The following is a 20,506-nucleotide window of genomic DNA, read 5'->3' as shown; positions in this document are numbered from 1 at the left end:
AATTAATTGCAGGCGCAACGTCCCCTTAAAGCTTGGCACTAAAACGGAGCCTTCAATGCTCAGATATAATTCCTTTATGTTTTATTGTTAGGCAGTATCAGAACCAGCGCTTGTATTTCACTTTGCTCATAAAATGAATGTTAGATAAGGGAATTCATTAGCAGCGTGGAACATTTTGTGCAGAATGCTAATTAAACAAGAGTGTAACATTCCTATCTCGTGCCACGTACGTTGTATCATTGATTTATCTATCACCCGCACAGCAATGGCAGAGCCATCTTGTTTCTGGATAGGCTATGAACTAATCAGGAGATTGTCTTGATATGGATCAATCTCTGCTTCCTATTGGCATTTCAAGAATAAAGACCCAGTGATGGAAAGCCTCTCTGCTTTTACATCTTTATACAGCGTTTCCCTAACTGGGGAACTTAACTGTATTGTGTAGCTGTTATTAAATAACCAATGTCCAACCTGTGGCTAATGTTGAACTTCAGCTCTCCATAGGGAATGCTGGGATTACTTTTTTAAATAAGCCTCAAATAGAAAATGTATTTTGCAGACTTGTGCTGAAATTATTCTCTTTTCATTGGGCAATGTTGGGAAGAATACATGTGGGGCTGCAGAGGTTTCAGCTCAGTTAGGCACAGTGTGTTTTCTTACCCTACATTTCCATATATATATAGGCAATATTGCAATGTGTGGGGCTGCAGATTTTCTAGCAGAATTGCCCAGTGCTCTTTCCATGGGGTATGATGTAGTTCAAAAAACGCTGTTAGAGGTGTCAACTAACCCCCCATGCTATTCACCATCTACTCCAAGCATTTTGGAGACCTTATTTCATGTTTCAAATGTATTTTTCTTTATTTATGCGTTTAACATGTAGGGGGAACAGATGGGGAAAAAAAAGAGGGGTACCAAGTATATTTTGTCATCATTAACACCTGTGCAAAGCTGACAACAAGTCATTTCTGCATTGAAATTACATGTTTAAATTACTATTACATCTCGGTAGACATACACTACCATTTATATATGTAAGTACATTATATATATATATATATATATATAATATATATATATATATATATATATATATATATATTAGTAATGTACTGGAGTATTCCCTGGGTTACTAACTGCTCATCGTGAGTAACATTATTGGCCTCTATTTAAGGTGACCAGATATTTAGATAGGTCTGACTGTTATAATGTATTAAGTGGGAGATCTCTTCCAGTTTTCTAATTTCCTCTACTTTTCTACCACTTCTTTCTTCTACCACTCGTTCTAAGTTGGGAGATTTGGCAATTTTCACTTTTGAGGAATCAACAATTTTCATGTTTCCATTTTATGTTAAGAAAAGCTTAGCTTAAAAATCCAGAAAGAGATCATTATCACCCTACTAAGGACATTCAGTTGGTATCCATTTTTCTAAAAAAAATGGTGCTTCCTACATTGTTGCAAAGAGTAGATTTGATCTGAGGCTCACCCCTAGGGGTGGTGTGGCACATCTGCAACATATATTGCTTAATTGATATTTTCGTTAATTATTTAAAAATACTGTATATAAATTCAGGGTTGTCCAGTAGGGATGTAGCGAACATCGCCAAAAATGTTCGCAAACCCGCTCGCGGACTTTCGCCAAAACTCGCGAATATTCGCGAACTTTGCGAACCCCATAGACTTCAATGGGAAGGCGAACTTTAAAACCTAGAAAAGCCATTTCTGGCCAGAAAACTGATTTTAAAGTTGTTTAAAGGGTGCCACGACCTGGACAGTGGCATGCAGGAGGGGGATCAAGGGCAAAAATTTCTCTGAAAAATACTTTGTAAAAAAAAACGCCAAAAAATAACGCCAAAAAAAAAAACGCAAGCTATTCCTATGTATACGCAAAGGCGAAAAACCGAGGCGAAAAAACGCAGCACAAAAAAACCCATGGCGAACATCGCCAAAAGTTCGCGAATTTGCGGACTTGCGAACACCCGATGTTCGCGCGAATTAGTTCGCCGGCGAACAGTTCGCTACATCTCTATTGTCCAGCCATCACCTGTAGTTAAGCTGCAATATGCAGGTGATAAAAACACGGCCTGACTGTCATTGCTTTTCTATAAATCCACAGTAATTTGAGCAAACATGTTCATTATTTTGACATGGCACGTGTTGACATGATGCTCCTTTTGAAGTCTGTAGATAAATGAGATGATTTAGGACATTAGATGGGAATCTGATGCTCTGTATTACAATAAAAGCTGTGATTGAGTCTCTTCAGACCAAGGCCGATTACTGGGCTGTGTATGGGGCCCTTGAGACAGTTGTATGACTGATGTCTGGCCTTGGGAAGGTTTTAGAATCCCATTGTGTAAACACTTCATTGGCATGTTGATGTGATGGACTCAAAACAGGTCCCTGTAAGTCCCATTAAGATCTATTGTTGTCCTGCAAGGCGAATAATTAAAGATTCCAATTTGGCCCACCCTACTGGTGGCAACCTTAACAAATAATAGAATAGTGTATTTACAGCTTTAGTGTGGGGTTCCAAGTTTTGCAAGAATAAAAGAGATGTAACCCATGGACAAACTGCTCTTAGCACCCTGCCATCACACCAGCTGCCTTCAATGGCAACTACTTTCTTCTTTTCTATAACATACAAGAAGAACAGAATGGGCTATTTTACATACTAGGGGTTGTAACATCTATCCTGTAAGGCCAAAGGATGATCATCCCTATTGGGCTTCTTAAATAGGGACCTTTGGGGTCTTTATGATTCTGGGGTCTCGGGAAAATGTCATCACTGCTTAACTATGAATTGTGGCTCATACATATGGTTATCTTTTCGGGCTCATGTAAAATCATGTTTTCTAATATGCCATATAACTCACCTACCTGAAACACTGCAATTAATTTTATTTGCGTTTTTCCTCAGATATGGTCCGGAAAAAGAACCCCCCTCTGAGAAACGTTGCGAGTGAAGGTGAGGCACAGATAACAGAGTCTGCTGCATCCGAGAGAGAAGACATTATTAGAAGCAAGGAAATTTCCACAGATCCGATGCAAGAAAATAGTGAACAAAGTGACTCGGTGGAACATAACAGTGATGACCATAGCTTTCATGATCAAGAGCCTTCTTCCAGCATCAACAAGGACTCTGAAAGCTTGGCATTAAGTGAAAGAGCTGTAGTTAACTACAGCCACCTTAAGGGAAGAAATGTTTCTTTTTCTCCAATGGAGGTGACAGACAGAAATATGTTAGCGTTAGATACTAGATCTGCTTGTGATCCTCTTAAGTCCCCAATAAAATCAGAAGCCGATGACACCCAAGAACTGGCCTCAGCTACAAGTGTGGACAGTTTGGAGGCCAAAGAGGAAAATGATATGTCACCAAGGGCTACTGACTTCACGGTGCAATGTGGCAAAGTAGACTGTCAAAGCTCAAGTCCAGCTTCGGTGGCCTCAGATAACCTTCATGTGCCTTCAGATGGGATTGCAGGGCTGAACAAATCTCAAGCTGTTCTGCTGGTCAATGACAATTCTGATTCAGCACCTTTATCCCCAGAGCTTCAGGATTTTAAATGCAACATTTGTGGGTATGGATATTATGGAAATGACCCCACAGACCTTATTAAACACTTCCGTAAATACCATCTCGGCCTACACAACCGAACCAGGCAAGATGTTGAACTTGACACCAAAATCCTGGCACTTCACAATATGGTACAATTTAGTCAATCCAAAGATTTCCAAAAGATGAATCGTTCTGTGCTTTCAGGGGTTTTGCAGGACATCAACTCTCAGAGGCCTGTTCTGCTAAATGGAACATATGACGTGCAGGTTAGTGACTTTTAGCAACAATTGACATTGTGTAATGGATATGCGGTTTTATTTCTTCGGCTGTCTGGCCCGTTTCTCTGCTTGAAGCCCCTTCACTCTCTTCTACAGTAAACAAAGGAAACACATGCTGATTTTCTTGATAAGCATTAATTTACAGTGAGTCACTAAAATTGTATTGTGAGTCACTTGAAAATTGTATTGTAAATAGAGCCATTCTCTGCTAAATAGGCTTCAGATGAATGTCATGTTCATATAGAATTGATCTAATTAGAAAAATAAAGGTAAGGGACCTGTTATCCAAAATGCTTGGGATGTAGGGTTTTCAAGATTAGGGGGTCTTTCCATAATTTGGACCTTCATACCTTAAGTCTATTAAAAAAGAATTTAAACATTAATTAAACCAAATATGGTTGCTTTGCCTCCAATAAGGATTAATTATATCTTAGTTGGGATCAAGTACAGGTACTGTTTTATTATTACAGAGAAAAGGGAATCATTTAACCATTAAATAAACCCAATAGGGCTGTTCTGCCCCCAATAAGGGGTAATTATATCTTAGTTGGGATCAAGTACAGGTACTGTTTTATTATTACAGAGAAAAGGGAATCATTTAACCATTAAATAAACCCAATAGGACTGTTCTGCCCCCAATAAGGGGTAATTATATCTTAGTTGGGATCATGTACAGGTACTGTTTTATTATTACAGAGAAAAGGGAATCATTTAACCATGAAATAAACCCAATAGGGCTGTTCTGCCCCCAATAAGGGGTAATTATATCTTAGTTGGGATCATGTACAGGTATTGTTTTATTATTACAGAGAAAAGGGAATCATTTAACCATTAAATAAACCCAATAGGGCTGTTCTGCCCCCAATAAGGGGTAATTATATCTTATTTGGGATCATGTACAGGTACTGTTTTATTATTACAGAGAAAAGGGAATCAATTTTAAGAATTAGAATATTCCTTCTAATGCATCCCATGCTTGTATTATATTTTTCAAACAAATTGTCTTATACTCTTGGTAAATATGTTGCATTGCTACTTGTACTAAGATAGTCTTTACATAGCTAACATTGTTATACATTGGATATTATGTGGCCCTTTACAGTGGTTGTACCAGGTCTTTGTACATGGCTGCCTCTTTGGAGCATACAGCCTATTACCATGTCATAGCCACACAACATGAGAGAACACATTGGGAGGACATACAGTACAACTTCATGTAGATGGCATTTGGGTCAGACTCGAGTTAAGGACAACCGCGCTAATGGATGCGGACATTTTTTTAGCCTAGCGGCATTCACCGATCTGCATACTGAACCAAAAATACATGATAGGTTAATATAACTGGAATAATATGTGTCTGTGTATTACTTTCAATTTGATAGATATAAAATGACACCATTTTTGTGTCCAAAAACCTATAATGTTGACTATAGTAGTGCAGTATTGGGAAAGTGCTTACTTTCTGTTATTGCTCCTTTTCTGCTTGACTGGAGAAGTATACATCCTGGCAATCATGCAACTGGACTTCCTGTCAAAAACAGTGAATGTGACATGTTTATGACAGAGCTTCTATTTTCCTTGACCCAGCACATAGGCAAGCGGCATGAATGATTGATTTTTCTGAACTATTGCAAACAGTTCTGCATTGGTGAAAAGCAATCAGAACGCATGCTGTAAAGCTTACTTGGCCCATATTTCTTAGCAGAACAGTCCAGTTTTCTATTATTAAAAAGGGGCGGGGCTTCAAATAAAGTGATAGTAGGGCGTAGGCAGGGCAAGGGTGAATCCAGGCAACGGTAAAATTGGACATGACTTGAGGGCTGATGAGCATGCCCAATATCTAGATTTATGAAAATATGTAATGAAATCAGTTGAAACCAGTAAAAGGAATTACATGTATGAGATCTATCTGGAATGCTTTTTGGATAAAGGGTTTTATGCCATTTGGAAGTTCATATCTTAAGTCTACTTTTTTTTTTTATTAACATTAAATGAACCCAATTATTATTTTGCCACCAATATGGCTTCATGCAGCTTAGTTATCACCAAGTACAGGTATGGGATCCCTTATCTGGAAACCCATTATCCAGAAAGCTCCGAATTACGGAAAGCCCGTCTCCCATAGACTCCATTTGAATCAAATAATAAATAATTTGAAAACTGATTTCCCTTTTCTCTGTAGTAATAAAACTACTTTTATTGGGGGCAGAACAGCCCTATTGGGTTTATTTCATGGTTAAATGATTCCCTTTTCTCTGTAATAATAAAACAGTACCTGTACTTGATCCCAACTAAGATATAATTAATCCTTATTGGGGCAGAACAGCCCTATTGGGTTTATTTCATGGTTAAATGATTCCCTTTTCTCTGTAATAATAAAACAGTACCTGTACTTGATCCCAACTAAGATATAATTACCCCTTATTGGGGCAGAACAGCCCTATTGGGTTTATTTAATGGTTAAATGATTCCCTTTTCTCTGTAATAATAAAACAGTACCTGTACTTGATCCCAACTAAGATATAATTACCCCTTATTGGGGGCAGAACAGCCCTATTGGGTTTATTTAATGGTTAAATGATTCCCTTTTCTCTGTAATAATAAAACAGTACCTGTACTTGATCCAACTAAGATATAATTAATCCTTATTGGATGCAAAACAATCCTATGGGGTCTAATTAATCTTTTATTGATTTTTTTTGTAGACTTAAGGTATGGAGATCCAAATTACGAAACAATCCCTTATCTGGAATACCCTTGGTCCCGAGCATTCTGGATAATGGGTCCTATACCTGTACAATGTCCTTCAAAGAGTAAAAGGAAATAATTGAAAAAATATTTAATTATTCACATGAAATAGACTTTATTGGAGATGACCTTGCCATAATTAGGAGCTTTGTGGATATGGGGTTTATGGTTACAAGGTCCCCATACAGTCAAAAAGCCTTTGTGTATAACACCCCAGTTCCCTCTGGCCCCAAGCACCAATTGTAGCCTGACACTTGAAAGCTGGGGACAAGCATTTGCCCCTCCCATAATGGATTGCCTTAATAATTATTCATACTTGCCTTTGAACTAATAATAGCCCTTGTAATTAATATTAACAAACAGAATACATTTATGTTGATGACAATGTGTTTTAATATGTTTAAGGCACCCTCCCAGTTAAGAGCTGCTTATCCTTGAAACCCTATGTTCAAATATTCTGGATAGCAGATCCCTTCCCTGTACAAAAATACCTCAAAGAACATTTTTAATATTCTTAAAAAGGTACATTAGAAAATATACACAAAGCTTTTACTTTGTTTCCACCAAATGCTTTTATGTCATCTTATTTTAACAGATGTTGTCATTAAAATTATATTTAGCATATTTCTTTTTCGTTCTGTACAGGTTTATAGCCAAAAATTGCTTTATAATTTCTATCCTACCTCTAGTCTGTAAAAGCAGTTCAGTTTAGTAGATGGATTTTCAGGAGACATAGATTTAAAAGCAAGAGTGCTGAATCAATGGATTTAATTTTAAAAGTAGCTGAGAAGAAAATCCTATGTTAAAGCAAGAATGTCCAGGCTACGGGGGGAGAAAAAGGCACAGTTGTGCCAAATGGAACTGTGAAAAAAACCAAATTGGCAGTAACTACCATGAAGGCTTTGGGTTTATTTCTTCTGATAACAGATCAGTTTTTCCAGTGTAGTTGCCAAATGTATCATTTTGCTACATTGCCCATTCATTCATGACATTAGCTCTGGGTCCTCTGCGTTTTAACCCATAGAACCTTTTTTTTAGATTTGCTCATTCAGCCCATCACCTAAACTCAATGTGGATTGCAAAACTGGACAACATCCCACTAGTTGTCAGCCTTTAGGCAGATGGTTGGGTCCTGCAGCAGGTCGGGAACCTGAGGGGTAACTGCAGTGCAGTGGGTCAGGAAGGGGCTGGAAGAGCATTTCATCTATTTTTCTGAAACATCTAATCTTCTTCCATTTTGTCTTAAGGTGGCCATACACGTAGCAATTCCAATCTTTCCTGCGAAAGACCGTTCCCTTCCTACACTAATGTTCAGGGCTTAATCGTCCGATATGGAGGTAGAAACCATAGAAATTCTACCTCCACCTGGAAATTCAGCCCTGAACGTAGATTTTGCTCAGTCGCCTTCAAAGGCACCGGATCAAAATATTTTAACCTTCAGCCTTCTGTGATATCGGTTGGCTCTTCGAGCCGCCATACACGTGACAAATATCACACAAAACAACGTTTCGTACGGTAATATTGGTGTGTGCATGGCTGACTTTTTCCTGACCCTTCTGATGACGTTACCTCCATGTTTCTGGGGTGGTGGCACCTAATGAGTTTGGTACTAGACAATTACCATTCATGCCCTGGGAAGCCCACTGCACAATGAAGTATATTACAGTACCAAAAATGTAACATCAGTATACATTATTATTAGTATTTATTTATAAAGCGCCAACATATTCTGCAGTGCTGTACAATAAGTGTGTTTTATACATTGGACATACAGAGTAACATATAAAGCAATAACCGATACAAGAGGTGAAGAGGGCCCTGCCCAAAAGAGCTTACAATCTAACAGTATACATATATGTAGGTTCTCTGCAAGAGGATGGGAAGAGGGTAATAGTATAAATGTGTTTTTCACAACTGAAACATTTTACGGAAACCATACAATATTTTAAGAAAACAATGCAGCTTTTTAAAAACTATACATGCTCCTTTTCATGTATGATGCCTTTGCATGGCAATTAGATGGCTCCTGCCAGTTCCAATTATTTCAGGGTTATTATGAGCATTATCTCTGCTCTTCAAAACTTAGACCAAATATATACCATGCATTACTTTAGGATCACTTAGCAAATGAAGTAGCTCTTGAGATGCAGCAGCAGGAAGAGCAAAATGATTAACATAATTATGTTATAGTCCTGAGACCTACACCTAGCGTCTGTATGGTTGTAAAATTCTTCTTTCAAGTATAAAAGGGGACCGTTTTTTTATTCAGAGATTTCCAAGAATTGCAACTCTTAACAGCTCAATGCTTCAGTCTCAAAATTGAAATGATTAACTAGTAACTTCCCAGAACAGAACGTTGTATCTAGGATGAACATATGATTTGCATTAGATATTGTTCCATCTTAGACTGTGAGCTCTGCAGTCAGAGACTTGTTGTTGTTCCGGGGTGCACAGCTCCATGTCTAGATTTTATGCTTGACGCACAAGAAGATTAAATAACCTGCCCAAGGTTGCAAGGTATCAATATATTTATATCTATTTTGGTAAGCTCTAACTGCCCTTGGTTTCTATAGTTCAGTTTATTTATCAAGGAGGTCATTGCATAGATGAGTAATGGTTAGCCTTTGGGTTTTGAGGAATGTCGGGATTTGTAGTGCTATCAATCACTGGGACAGAGAATTTTTATATAAGTAAATATGGTATACATAGAAACAAGAGTCCAGTCTTTTATTGTAAAGGATAAATATATCCCTTTTAGCATGCATCAAAGGTTTTAAGCTAAATTGCCTTCTATTGCCCATTGGCAGCCACCATAACTTGATTATATAGCCCAAAGGGTAAATATCCCCCACTTGCATTTGTGTACCCGCCATCAACCATCAAAATTGTTCTAAAGTCATGATCTCTTTTTTTTTTTTTTTTTTTTTTACACACTTTAATGACTCTAGACCCTTGACTAGATTATATTTGTGTAAACACTCCAATCAACACTCAAATATAACAGCTTGCATCTGGATCATCGCAAAGAAAATGTCCAGATAAAGCTTGCTGCTTCTCCTGCCACAATAACGTTTTTTTTCTTATTATTGTACAATTTTGTTGTTTAAAATAATTGAATGAAATAATACAAAAACATTGTAGCTTTAAGTTCATAGACCTATAAAAAAACACAAGAGGATGGGGAAGATTTACTACAACTCTAATATTTCTCATATTTGCTAAAAAAAAGTCCAAACTCGGTGCGGGGAAAAAGTTGCAGAATAGTCCCCAAAACTAGATTTTTTTTTTTTTGTTTGTTACACGAAGGAAAGGGACATCTGCCTTTGCCATTGACTTCTACATGATCTTGGCAAGTTTTAGCTGGCGAATTTGTATTTTTAGCTGTTTGGACACATAGTAAATCTTTTTTTCCTGTGACTTTTAGTGCTAAAAAATCTTAATGGCCCCCAATGTGTTTTTGTTTTTCCATGTTATTATGATTGTAGGTACAGTTCATGTACAAAATGCTTTCTATGGCTCACCCTGCTAATTCTACCCATTGATTAATGTGTGTCAAGTTCATTTTACATAGATGTTTCCCTTACAATTAGCAAGCTAAACTCTATTTAGCTGGTAATGTATTAACTCTGCCATCTGCTCTCAGAGCCTTATATCTTTGCCTATACAAATTGCCCGATTGCACGTGCCAAAAGAAGGAAACTTACTAATAAATGCCATCATTTTAATCTTGGGAATGCTATCTCACCTTGCTTTTCCCATAATTAAGCGGCACACAGATGACCGTTATTAGTACCGCATTGCAACATACAAAACAAGTCTTTTTAATCCAAAATGTGCTTTTTGTCCAGAGCTTTAAATAAACAGATGTGAAGTATTTTACAGTGAATGTCTATAGCGTGATAAATGTTCCAGTACAATTTTTGTTTTCACTTTTTGGCTTTCCGCAAGGTATAGATTTAGCTCTGGGCCATTCATTTTCTGTAGGAAAGCTAGTAAACCTCCATGAATATGTTTGTTCTGTTGGCCCATGCATCATCATTTTATCCCAGTGCTATCCTGATTCATTCCATATCAAGCCTTGTCATTCGTGTTCACTATGATAGAGAAATACCACTTCCTTGAAACAAAACACTTTCTTTGGCCAGTCTAAAACAATAGGAATTTTATTATGACTATGTTGAGTTGTGTGGCTGTTTTAAAGAAACCTCCATGTTGTACATGGTACAGCTCAGTCATCATCCTGAAATGTCCCTTAATTACACAGCTTCTGACTCCCCCAATCACTCCCAAGCTGTAGCCTGTGTTTATGTTCAACTAGACCATGTTATTTTCTGGTGTAGTCATACTGCGGGCACACCTGTATGATCGCCATATGCATAAGTGTTGATCAGTATGGAAAGCTGACCTTAATTACTTACTGACACAAATATATAATTTCCTGCCTTGATGTATTTTAAAAGGACATTATACAGGTATGGGACCTGTTATCCAGAATGCTCGGGACCTGGGGTTTTCCGGATAAGGGATCTTTCCATAATTAGGATCTCCATAACTTAAGTGTGCTAAAAATCATTTAAATATTGAATAAACCCAATAGGCTTGTTTTGCCCCCAATACGGATTAATTATATCTTAGTTGGGATCAAGTACAGGTACTGTTTTATTATTACAGAGAAAAGGGAATCATTTAACCATTAAATAAACCCAATAGGGCTGTTCTGCCCCCAATAAGGGGTAATTATATCTTAGTTGGGATCAAGTACAGGTACTGTTTTATTATTACAGAGAAAAGGGAATCATTTAACCATTAAATAAACCCAATAGGGCTGTTCTGCCCCAATAAGGGGTAATTATATCTTAGTTGGGATCAAGTACAGGTACTGTTTTATTATTACAGCGAAAAGGGAATCATTTAACCATTAAATAAACCCAATAGGGCTGTTCTGCCCCCAATAAGGGGTAATTATATCTTAGTTGGGATCAAGTACAGGTACTGTTTTATTATTACAGAGAAAAGGGAATGCTACATGCTGATTGTTTGCTATTGGTTACTGCTCCTGGGCAAACTTAGTGCCCTTAGAATGTAGGTAATGGACAAAAGGCAGGAAGAGTCTGATTAGTACATTTATGTGGTTCTAATGTGTCAAATGGGTCTACCGTGAAAATACATTTTAGAGAACAGGTATCCAGAATGCTCGGGACCAAGGGTATTCCAAATATTCTACTAAAAAATCATTAAAACATTAATTAAACCCAATAGGTCTGTTCTGCCCCCAATAAGGGGTAATTATATCTTAGTTGGGATCAAGTACAGGTACTGTTTTATTATTACAGAGAAAAGGGAATCATTTAACCATTAAATAAACCCAATAGGGCTGTTCTGCCCCCAATAAGGGGTAATTATATCTTAGTTGGGATCAAGTACAGGTACTGTTTTATTATTACAGAGAAAAGGGAATCATTTAATCATTAAATAAACCCAATAGGGCTGTTCTGCCCCAATAAGGGGTAATTATATCTTAGTTGGGATCAAGTACAGGTACTGTTTTATTATTACAGAGAAAAAGGGAAACATTTTTAAAATTTAGAATTATTTGCTTATAATGGAGTCTATGGGAGACGGCCTTTCCGTAAATCAGAACTTTCTGAATAACAGATCCCTTACCTGTATCAGTCTCGGCATGACTGAATTCTTTGCAGCATTTATTGTCTAAATTGTAAGACCTACAATTTGGTGTTTTTTTTATTGCAGTGCCAGCTGTCTTTTAAAAAAAATGATGTCTTGCTTTGCTGGAATCTACATTTTTTTTTTTCTTATTGCCAGGGATAAGCAGCGGTTATAATACTGCACCAGAAGGGGTGCCAGATAGTCTTTCCCAGTTTTAAGCACAAAAATAATCACTGTGCCAGGATTGTCAAGCTGTCAGCTATCAAATCTGGCATCACAGTGTTGAGTGTTTCTTGTTTAATATGCATGACTTTTAAATGCAAACAGAGTATGGCCGAACAGATGCATATAGTACGACTTAACTGAAGCGTATTTAAATATAGGTTCAAAAATAGGAATGTGGTTGGTATGGGGGAAGAGAACAGCAGGGATAAGTTGTAGTTAAATAATTGGAGTAGTCATTTAAATGATACAGTGATCACCACTGTGAGTCTCTCGTTATATGTGATTTTTTGTTCTTAACATTGCTTGTGTAGGGTATAAGTAGAATTTGTATTCCTTAAATAGAGAGAATATTTTGAGGGCATAGCTTTCTGTGTGCATAGACTATTCCTTCTTTGTATATGTGTAAGGAGATTTGGGGGTAGATTTAACTTTCCTCTCCTAGACAAAGGTTCTCTGATGCCTTCAACATTTCCCCATGCCAGAGTTATCCTCTATGGCAATGATCCCCGACTAGTGGTTCATAAGCAACATGTTGCTCCCCAACCCCTTGGATGTTGCTCTCAGGGGCCTCAAAGCAGGTGCTTATTTTTGAATTCTTCGATTGAAGGCAAGTTTTGGTTGCATAAAAACCAGTAGTACTGCCAAACAAGCCTCATTTAGGCTGCCATTCCATATAGGAGCTACCAAATCAAAGCCGCTATTTGGCACCCTCATGAACATTTTTCATCCTTTTGTTGCTCCCCAACTCCCTGTGGAATCTGGTATCTGCACAAAAGATATTATACAGCCTGTCTGCCATCCCTAACAACTTGCCACCCAAGTCTATGTTGCTTTCACACAAATCATCTCCTGAGGGGAGTTGCTTACCATAGCTACGAAGGTCTTCCAGAACTTCAGAAACATCACCCATAATCTGCCTGGATAGACTGCGTCATTAGCATCAACTCAGTGAATCTTCTTTGCATTCAGGAAGCCATGTCCTAAATTTCCACATAACTTTAGGAAGAAAGTCTACCTAGGAATAGTAATCCCCATATATAATATAATGCATTACTTTTGCTCAGTAGCGGTAACCCATGTACTGATAACCTTGTACTTGATCCCAACTAAGATATAATTACCCCTTATTGGGGCAGAACAGCCCTATTGGGTTTATTTCATGGTTAAATGATTCCCTTTTCTCTGTAATAATAAAACAGTACCTGTACTTGATCCCAACTAAGATATAATTACCCCTTATTGGGGGCAGAACAGCCCTATTGGGTTTAAGTACTGTTTAAATAATTTTTTGGCCAATTTAAGGTAGGAGATCCAATTATGGAAAGATTCTTTATCTGGAAAACCCAAGGTCCCGAGCATTCTGTATAATAGGTCCCATACCTGTACTAAACATTTTAAAGAATTGATAGTAGCTCCCCATTAATTTGCTTTAGGAATTATTAGTTTTGTGGAGTGTTGCGGATCAGAGCTGCTATTGAGCTCTACCCGCCCTCCATAGAGCAAAACCGTATTCGACTGCTCAAAACAGTTGAGTTGGTGCGAAAATTCCATTACAATCCACTTGTTTTACAGTTACCATTTTATTGCAAATCTCCGAGTCACACAAACATGCACAAAAAAAACCCCCTTCATGGAAATGTTCTCTTGTGAATGAATAGCTGTTGCATGCAGCTCATTGTGATCTCTTGTCATTTTTCAGGAGACCACACGGCTGTTCGGTCTCGAGACTGATTTAAAAGGGAGCTAGCTGGCCCAGCTAAGCTTCATAAAAATTGCTTCAATATGTTGTGCGTTCAGTTATTTTAAGGGATATGTAAAACCTTTCGTAATTAAGTCTGATTAAAAACAATCAATCAGGCAGGATTTTTTTTTTCCCTTCCAGCTTTTTACTTCTTTATGATTAAACGTCCAGCATTTTTTTTTCCTATTCTTTTGACTTGGAAAGGGGGAGTGGAATTGCATTTAAATGTTTTACCTTCTTAATTTCGAGGCAAATTAGATTGATGGGGTTTTAGAGCTTGGAATGAACAAATGATATTATTTTTCATTATTTCTTCTACTGTGCCATCACTTAGCTCTTTGGAGCCCGGCCTGGACTAGATATTGGTGGATTCTGGCAAATGCCAGAGGGGCTGCTGTAAGATTCCATAGACAGTCACTATTTATTAGGCTGATGGGCCTCTGTGTACTTGAGATGCCAAGGCCTATTTTGAATCCCAGTCCAGACCTGTTTGGAGCCTATTTGTTGTCCTGTTTGTTTTGAGTCTTCTGCAAAGCAAAGTCTATCATTAAATCTCTGCTACAGAGACCTTCTTTTCCCTGGTTTCAGTCAGGCTGCTGCCAGGGAAGAAAGTGGTTTAGGTCCCTGGTAAGGCCTCACCTTGAGTATGGGGGGCAGTTTTGGGCTCCAGTCCTTAAGAAGGATATTAATGAGCTGGAGAGAGTGCAGAGACTGCAACTAAACTGGTAAAGGGGATGGAAGGGTTAAACTATGAGGTTAGACTGTCAGGGTTGGAGTTGTTTTCTCTGGAAAAGAGGCGCTTGCGAGGGGACATGATTACTCTGTACAAGTACATTAGAGGGGATTATAGGCAGATGGGGGGGTTCTTTTTTCCCATAAAAATGATCAACGCATGAGAGGTCACCCCTTTAGATTAGAGGAACGGAGCTTCCATTTGAAGCAGCGTAGGGGGGTTCCTCAGGGTGAGGGCAGTGAGGTTGGGGAATGCCCTTCCTAGTGATGGGGTAATGGCAGATTCTGTTAATGCCTATAAGAGGGGCCTGGATGAGTTCTTGAACAAGCACAGTATCCAAGGCTATTGTGATACTAATATCTACAGTTAGTATTAGTGGTTATATATATATATATATATATATATATATATAGTTTATATATGTGAGTGTATAGATAAGTCAGTGTGGGTCTGTATGTGAGTGGATAGATAGGTCAGTATGGGTCTGTATGTGAGGGGATAGATGGATCAGTATGGGTCTGTATGTGAGTGGATAGATAGGTCAGTGTGGGTCTGTATGTGAGTGGATAGATAGGTCAGTGTGGGTCTGTATGTGAGTGGATAGATAGGTCAGTATGGGTCTGTATGTGAGTGTATAGATAGGTCAGTGTGGGCCTGTGTGTGAGTGGATAGATAGGTCAGTATAGGTTGTGTGTGCTGGGTTTACTTGGAAGGGTTGAACTTGATGGACTCTGGTCTTTTTTTCAACCCTATGTAACTATGTTTAGGAAGGGAATTCTGGGTAATGTAGTCCATCATGCGTGTAGATGCACCTTGGCTGGAGGCACAATTGTGAAAGAAATAGTTTCTGTATTCCTGCTGACACCATTGAAGAATGATATGAATTTCTTTCACTTTCGAATGTAATTCATTGACTGGCCCACAGGTCAGAGCATTTGTGGGGAGAGGTGAAAGCTCTAAAAAGTTTGTAAGAAGTTTTTATCAATCTAAAAATGTGTCAGCTGGAAAACGGAACAGTTTCTTTCACCAGCTATTTTATTACCCTTAAACCCTGCCCCCAACAAAGGTGCATCAAGAACAAATGGAAGACGGACTACACACCCCAGAAATTCCTGATTTGCTTCCTCTGGCCGCAGCCTGAGTAAAACCAGGCAGAAGAGGGTCTCTGTAACTGAGATGTAAGGTAAGACCCTGCTTTATAGAATATAAAAATAATTAGCACAACATATAAGCAGCTGATAAACGTGCAAAGATATCCTGGTAAAGGCATGGAATGTATTGCTATGCTATGTGCTCTTCACCTCCTCAGAGCACCTAGGGTTAACCAATAAACCAAACCCCAGCTGCCACTGAAACACTCTATGCTATGTGCTGAAAAGCCTAGCCAGATGGTATCCAGTGTACACACCCTGCCTAATCCTAAAATCTCCTCATAATATTCCCTAGAACTTTTGAGGTGAAAATTCCTCAAAAAGTGTTGTCAGACCTAAGCAAAAAAAAAAAAAGATCCATCATTTTTTTTGGTAATGGTTTTTAGAAAAGCAGATTGCGATTCTCATGGTGCTTTTCATTTATAAATAAAATATGCTGGGCTCAGTGCTGCGTTCAAGTGAGTGAAAATAAGGCCAGCACCCTGGGGGCTGGTCATTGTACCCATGTAAAATACTTCTACTCAGCTTGCATGCCATCAGATGTTGATGAAGTTCAACTCCTGGCAACCACTGCCAGACTAAGACATATCCACATAGGTATGTAAGCAAAGAAAACCATATTTATCCACAAGAGTCAATAGAGAATGTTTTAGAAGAACTGATTGTAATGTCTATAATAAAAATGGGCATCTGAAATAGATATGCTGCGTGGCTAATTACAAATTATTTTGGATACATGCTGCATGGCTGCATTTGAAACTAGTGTAGACTCGAACATAATAAGAATTAACTACTAATTACCCTACATAGAGTTGCAACTAAATAGACCTGGTAAATCTAAAGGAACACACAGCATGGAATCTACAGCCTTGGAACTGTTATATCCACTGGCCGAGAATGATGGGAATTTTAGTTCAGACGCAGCTGCAGAAGCAGGGTTTCTTCCAACTGAGTTAAAATAAGCAATCCATTATCAGGCATGGAGCTCTGTCGGCTCATCTGGCTTCCATCTAAATTTCAACGTCCATCCAAAGTGCAGCTCTCGAAGACATTTTTCAACTGTGATGCTAAATTTAATCTTTTTTGAATGGGGACAACATTGGTGCGGTGCCTAGGGAGTATTTGGTTAATTAACAGGATTCTCTGACTTTTGCAAGGGTATTTACTTATGGCGAGGTTGAGACATGGACATGGCAACTATATTTATTCCGTTAAATAAGATTTTGTTACATCAGTAGTGCATTAGATACACCACAAAACCGCAGACACCGTAATGTTTAACAATGACTATAAACGTCATACCTGTAATCTTATGACACTGTAGTATCGTAGTAAATAAATCTTAGAAAAAGACCCCCCCCACCCCAACATTTATACAACTGAGCTCTATGGGACAAGCAACGGAATTAGACGTGAAACATCTGCGTTTCAGATCCATATGAAATCTCTCTAAATTGTTTAAAGCACTTGGAACCCCCGGGGTGATGCCATTAGAATGTCAATAGCAACAATCCAAACCCCTTTCTGAAACAAATTCCTCCCCAATAAAGAGCTGTAACAATGATCAATGATACAGGCTCCAAAAGTTTAAACTACGCCAAGCGTCTGTTCTTGCGAAAGTGATCCATGTGGAACCCTTATCCATGTTAACTTGAACTTATTGATCCCAGTTGTGCAGGAAGCTAAATAAACCAGCCCTGTCCCCAACCCAACAGAAAAAAAGGATAAAAGAAAGATGAGGCTTCAGATGTTCTTTTGAGAAAAGCAATCAATAGCACAATCTTTACCCATTCAAAGTTTGTGTTTAACAGTTCGGCATGGTGGTAAACAAGCTGAGCGTACGACAAGTAGATGCCGAGAGGACTGTGTTCCAGACATCCTGCGTTTTTTCACAGGGGTAGGAGGTAATTTAGAACTTGACCTGTACGTGGGTGGCATGATGTGAGAGAAACAGGGAAAATACCAGAGCCTACATGACTGCTCGCTGATAACAGCCAGATGTAGACGATACATAAAGAGGTCTTTCAGTGGTGGTATAACAAAAAATAAAAGGACTTATTGTAAAAGGAAAACATGCTTCAAACTAGAATACACGTTCGCTAAAAACTGTGTGGCAGTTAAACAGGTCAAGGTTAACCGTGTACAAGCACAAATGTAAACAGACATGATGATGGCCTGGGCCCAAGGCATTCCCTGAGCTTTGCCTCTAGCCCCCTTTTTCCCTTTTTGTCTGTGCCTCAGTATTAATAGCAAAGTTTATATTTCGATAGAATGGATCGGACACTTTTCCTATGCAGTGTTTTCAGAAATAAAACAGATGTGTTCGCTATCTGTTTGAACTAATCCTGCCCGAAATAAAACAGCTGATCCTAGACTACACAGTCTGCCAAAGCCAGCCAGAAAGAAAAAGGTGGGGGGGGGGGTTGGAATACAGAAAATGAAAAGATATGGAAGACAAAAAGCCCTTCGTAGGCAGCACAGAGATTATCTCGTTCAGATCTGCCTCTTCCCAGACGAGGAACATTTTCTGAAGTTAAACACAAAGTAATCTGAGCAATCTGCCTTCTGAAAGCTTTTGCAGACATGTTCGTTTTTCTTGTTTTTTTTTTTTAATGCAAATTTTTTAACCAAATTAAAAACAGAAAATTAGCATGCCTCTCTACCAAATGTTAAGCTTTTCGCATCCATAGGCAACAGATGTTGATATGGAAAAAACGTGAGAAGCTCCCCCTCTTAGTGTAATGTTGATGTGAAGTAATTGAAAGGGTGTTTAAGTATGCCTCATCTGTTTCAATATTTGTTCCTCGCTTTGATTTTGCTTTCTCTGTTATCATCCCTGCCTTCCGCTCTTCTTTCCTGATTATTCCATTTGCTGATTAAAGAGTATTCTCCCCTGCAACTTGACTGGGGATGGATTGCCTTTAATTTTTGAGCCTGATAACTCCCTTTCCCCCAGAATTGGCTTTGAAATTGTTGGCGGTTACGCAGGACTGGTTTTGGGGCAGGGAGTTGTGCTCTCCATGGCGCAGACTTCCAGGACCCGGCATTTCATTTGTAAAAGTTTCTACAAAAATATCAGTATATTCAGTATACAGTATATAGCAAACAGTGCACTGTTTGACTTGTTTCCCAACTCGGCCAGCCTATAAAATAACTGTTTGGGTTGCATCTTATCTCTCTCTCTCTCTCTCTCTCTATATATATATATATATATATATATATATATATATATATATATATATATATATATATATATATATATATATATGTGTCAGATAACAGCTCTGGTTATAAATTTTGTATTTTTACTTTCATCCCTGGAATTTATTGTACAGCGCCATGGAATATGTTGGCGTTTTATAAATAAATGTTAACAATAATAATAACAGCGCCACCATCAGTGCAGAAGGACAAGTGGCAGTCTAATCAGGAGCTCTTAAGGTCCCCATACACAGGCCGATTCTAGTTGCAGATATCGGTACCTTAGACCGATTCGGCAGCTAATCGGGCAGTGTATGGCCAGATCTCGATCGGGCAGGTTTAAAAATCTAGTCGGATCGGGGACCACATTGGCTCGTTGATGCGGTCCCCGTACCGACTTTGCCTATTCCCGTCATTATAATTTGATCGTTTGGCTCCAGGGCCAAATGATCGAATTAGCCTGGACTCTCCCAATATTGGCCACCCATAGGTGGGGGATATTGGGAGAAGATCTGCTTGCTTGGCGACATCACCAAGTGAGCGGATCTTAAGGTGTATGGGGACCTTTAGACAATGGTAGGCCCAGACAGATGCAATAGCCTGAATCACAGACCGCAAGTGGGCAGATCATCATAGTGGTTGGGTGCAACAGAACATGGGCAAATTGGGGCATGATCATGAATGTCCTATTTAGATTGTTTTGTAAACTAGTTTCTACTGACTCCACACAGAGCTATAGTACTTCACTTACCTTAACTATTCCCAACTAAATGTATTCTGCAAGGGTGCACTACAAGCAAAAATCTGTCTGGCCATTTAACTTGGTCTGGACCAGTGAAAAAGGGATGCCACCTGCCCAGCATTTTGTGTGCTCAACCATGAAATAATAGTTTGTTCTATTGTTATTAACAGCAAATATATAGAAGCTGTGACTCCTTTCCTCCTAATCTGATGATGTACCATGCACTGGTAGATAACATTTTAAACAAGGCCGATCTATATACAACTGATATCCTTAGTACATGGATATTGATTGGGATAGTTAGCCTGCCATACATGCATCTAAAGTCATTAGGGTGGTATGTGTTTCCCTAACTGTAACAGATCTCCTGTTCAATGGCAGAAAAAATGAAATTTCGACCGTTAAAATTTCAGAATGACCATGCGGTATCCTGGATATCCTTCGTGCAGACTTCATTTAT

At 38.6% G+C, this 20,506-nt stretch overlaps 1 protein-coding gene across 6 annotated transcripts in view; it reads left to right on the top strand.

The window, feature by feature from the left end:
• trps1 (transcriptional repressor GATA binding 1) overlaps positions 1 to 20,506 on the top strand; it is a 181,891-nt gene that overhangs the window by 54,254 nt on the left and 107,131 nt on the right. For all 6 annotated transcript variants that reach the window (XM_031904006.1, XM_002940009.5, XM_031904005.1 and 3 more), the window contains one exon: positions 2,922 to 3,826. In XM_031904006.1, coding sequence (XP_031759866.1) covers positions 2,924 to 3,826 — 903 coding nt within the window. In that variant the 5' untranslated portion in view covers positions 2,922 to 2,923. The remainder of the gene's footprint in view (positions 1 to 2,921; positions 3,827 to 20,506) is intronic.

Source organism: Xenopus tropicalis, chromosome 6 (assembly GCF_000004195.4).
Source record: "Xenopus tropicalis strain Nigerian chromosome 6, UCB_Xtro_10.0, whole genome shotgun sequence".
Taxonomy (NCBI): Eukaryota; Metazoa; Chordata; class Amphibia; order Anura; family Pipidae; genus Xenopus; species Xenopus tropicalis.
This window is presented reverse-complemented; position numbering and strand designations above follow the sequence as displayed.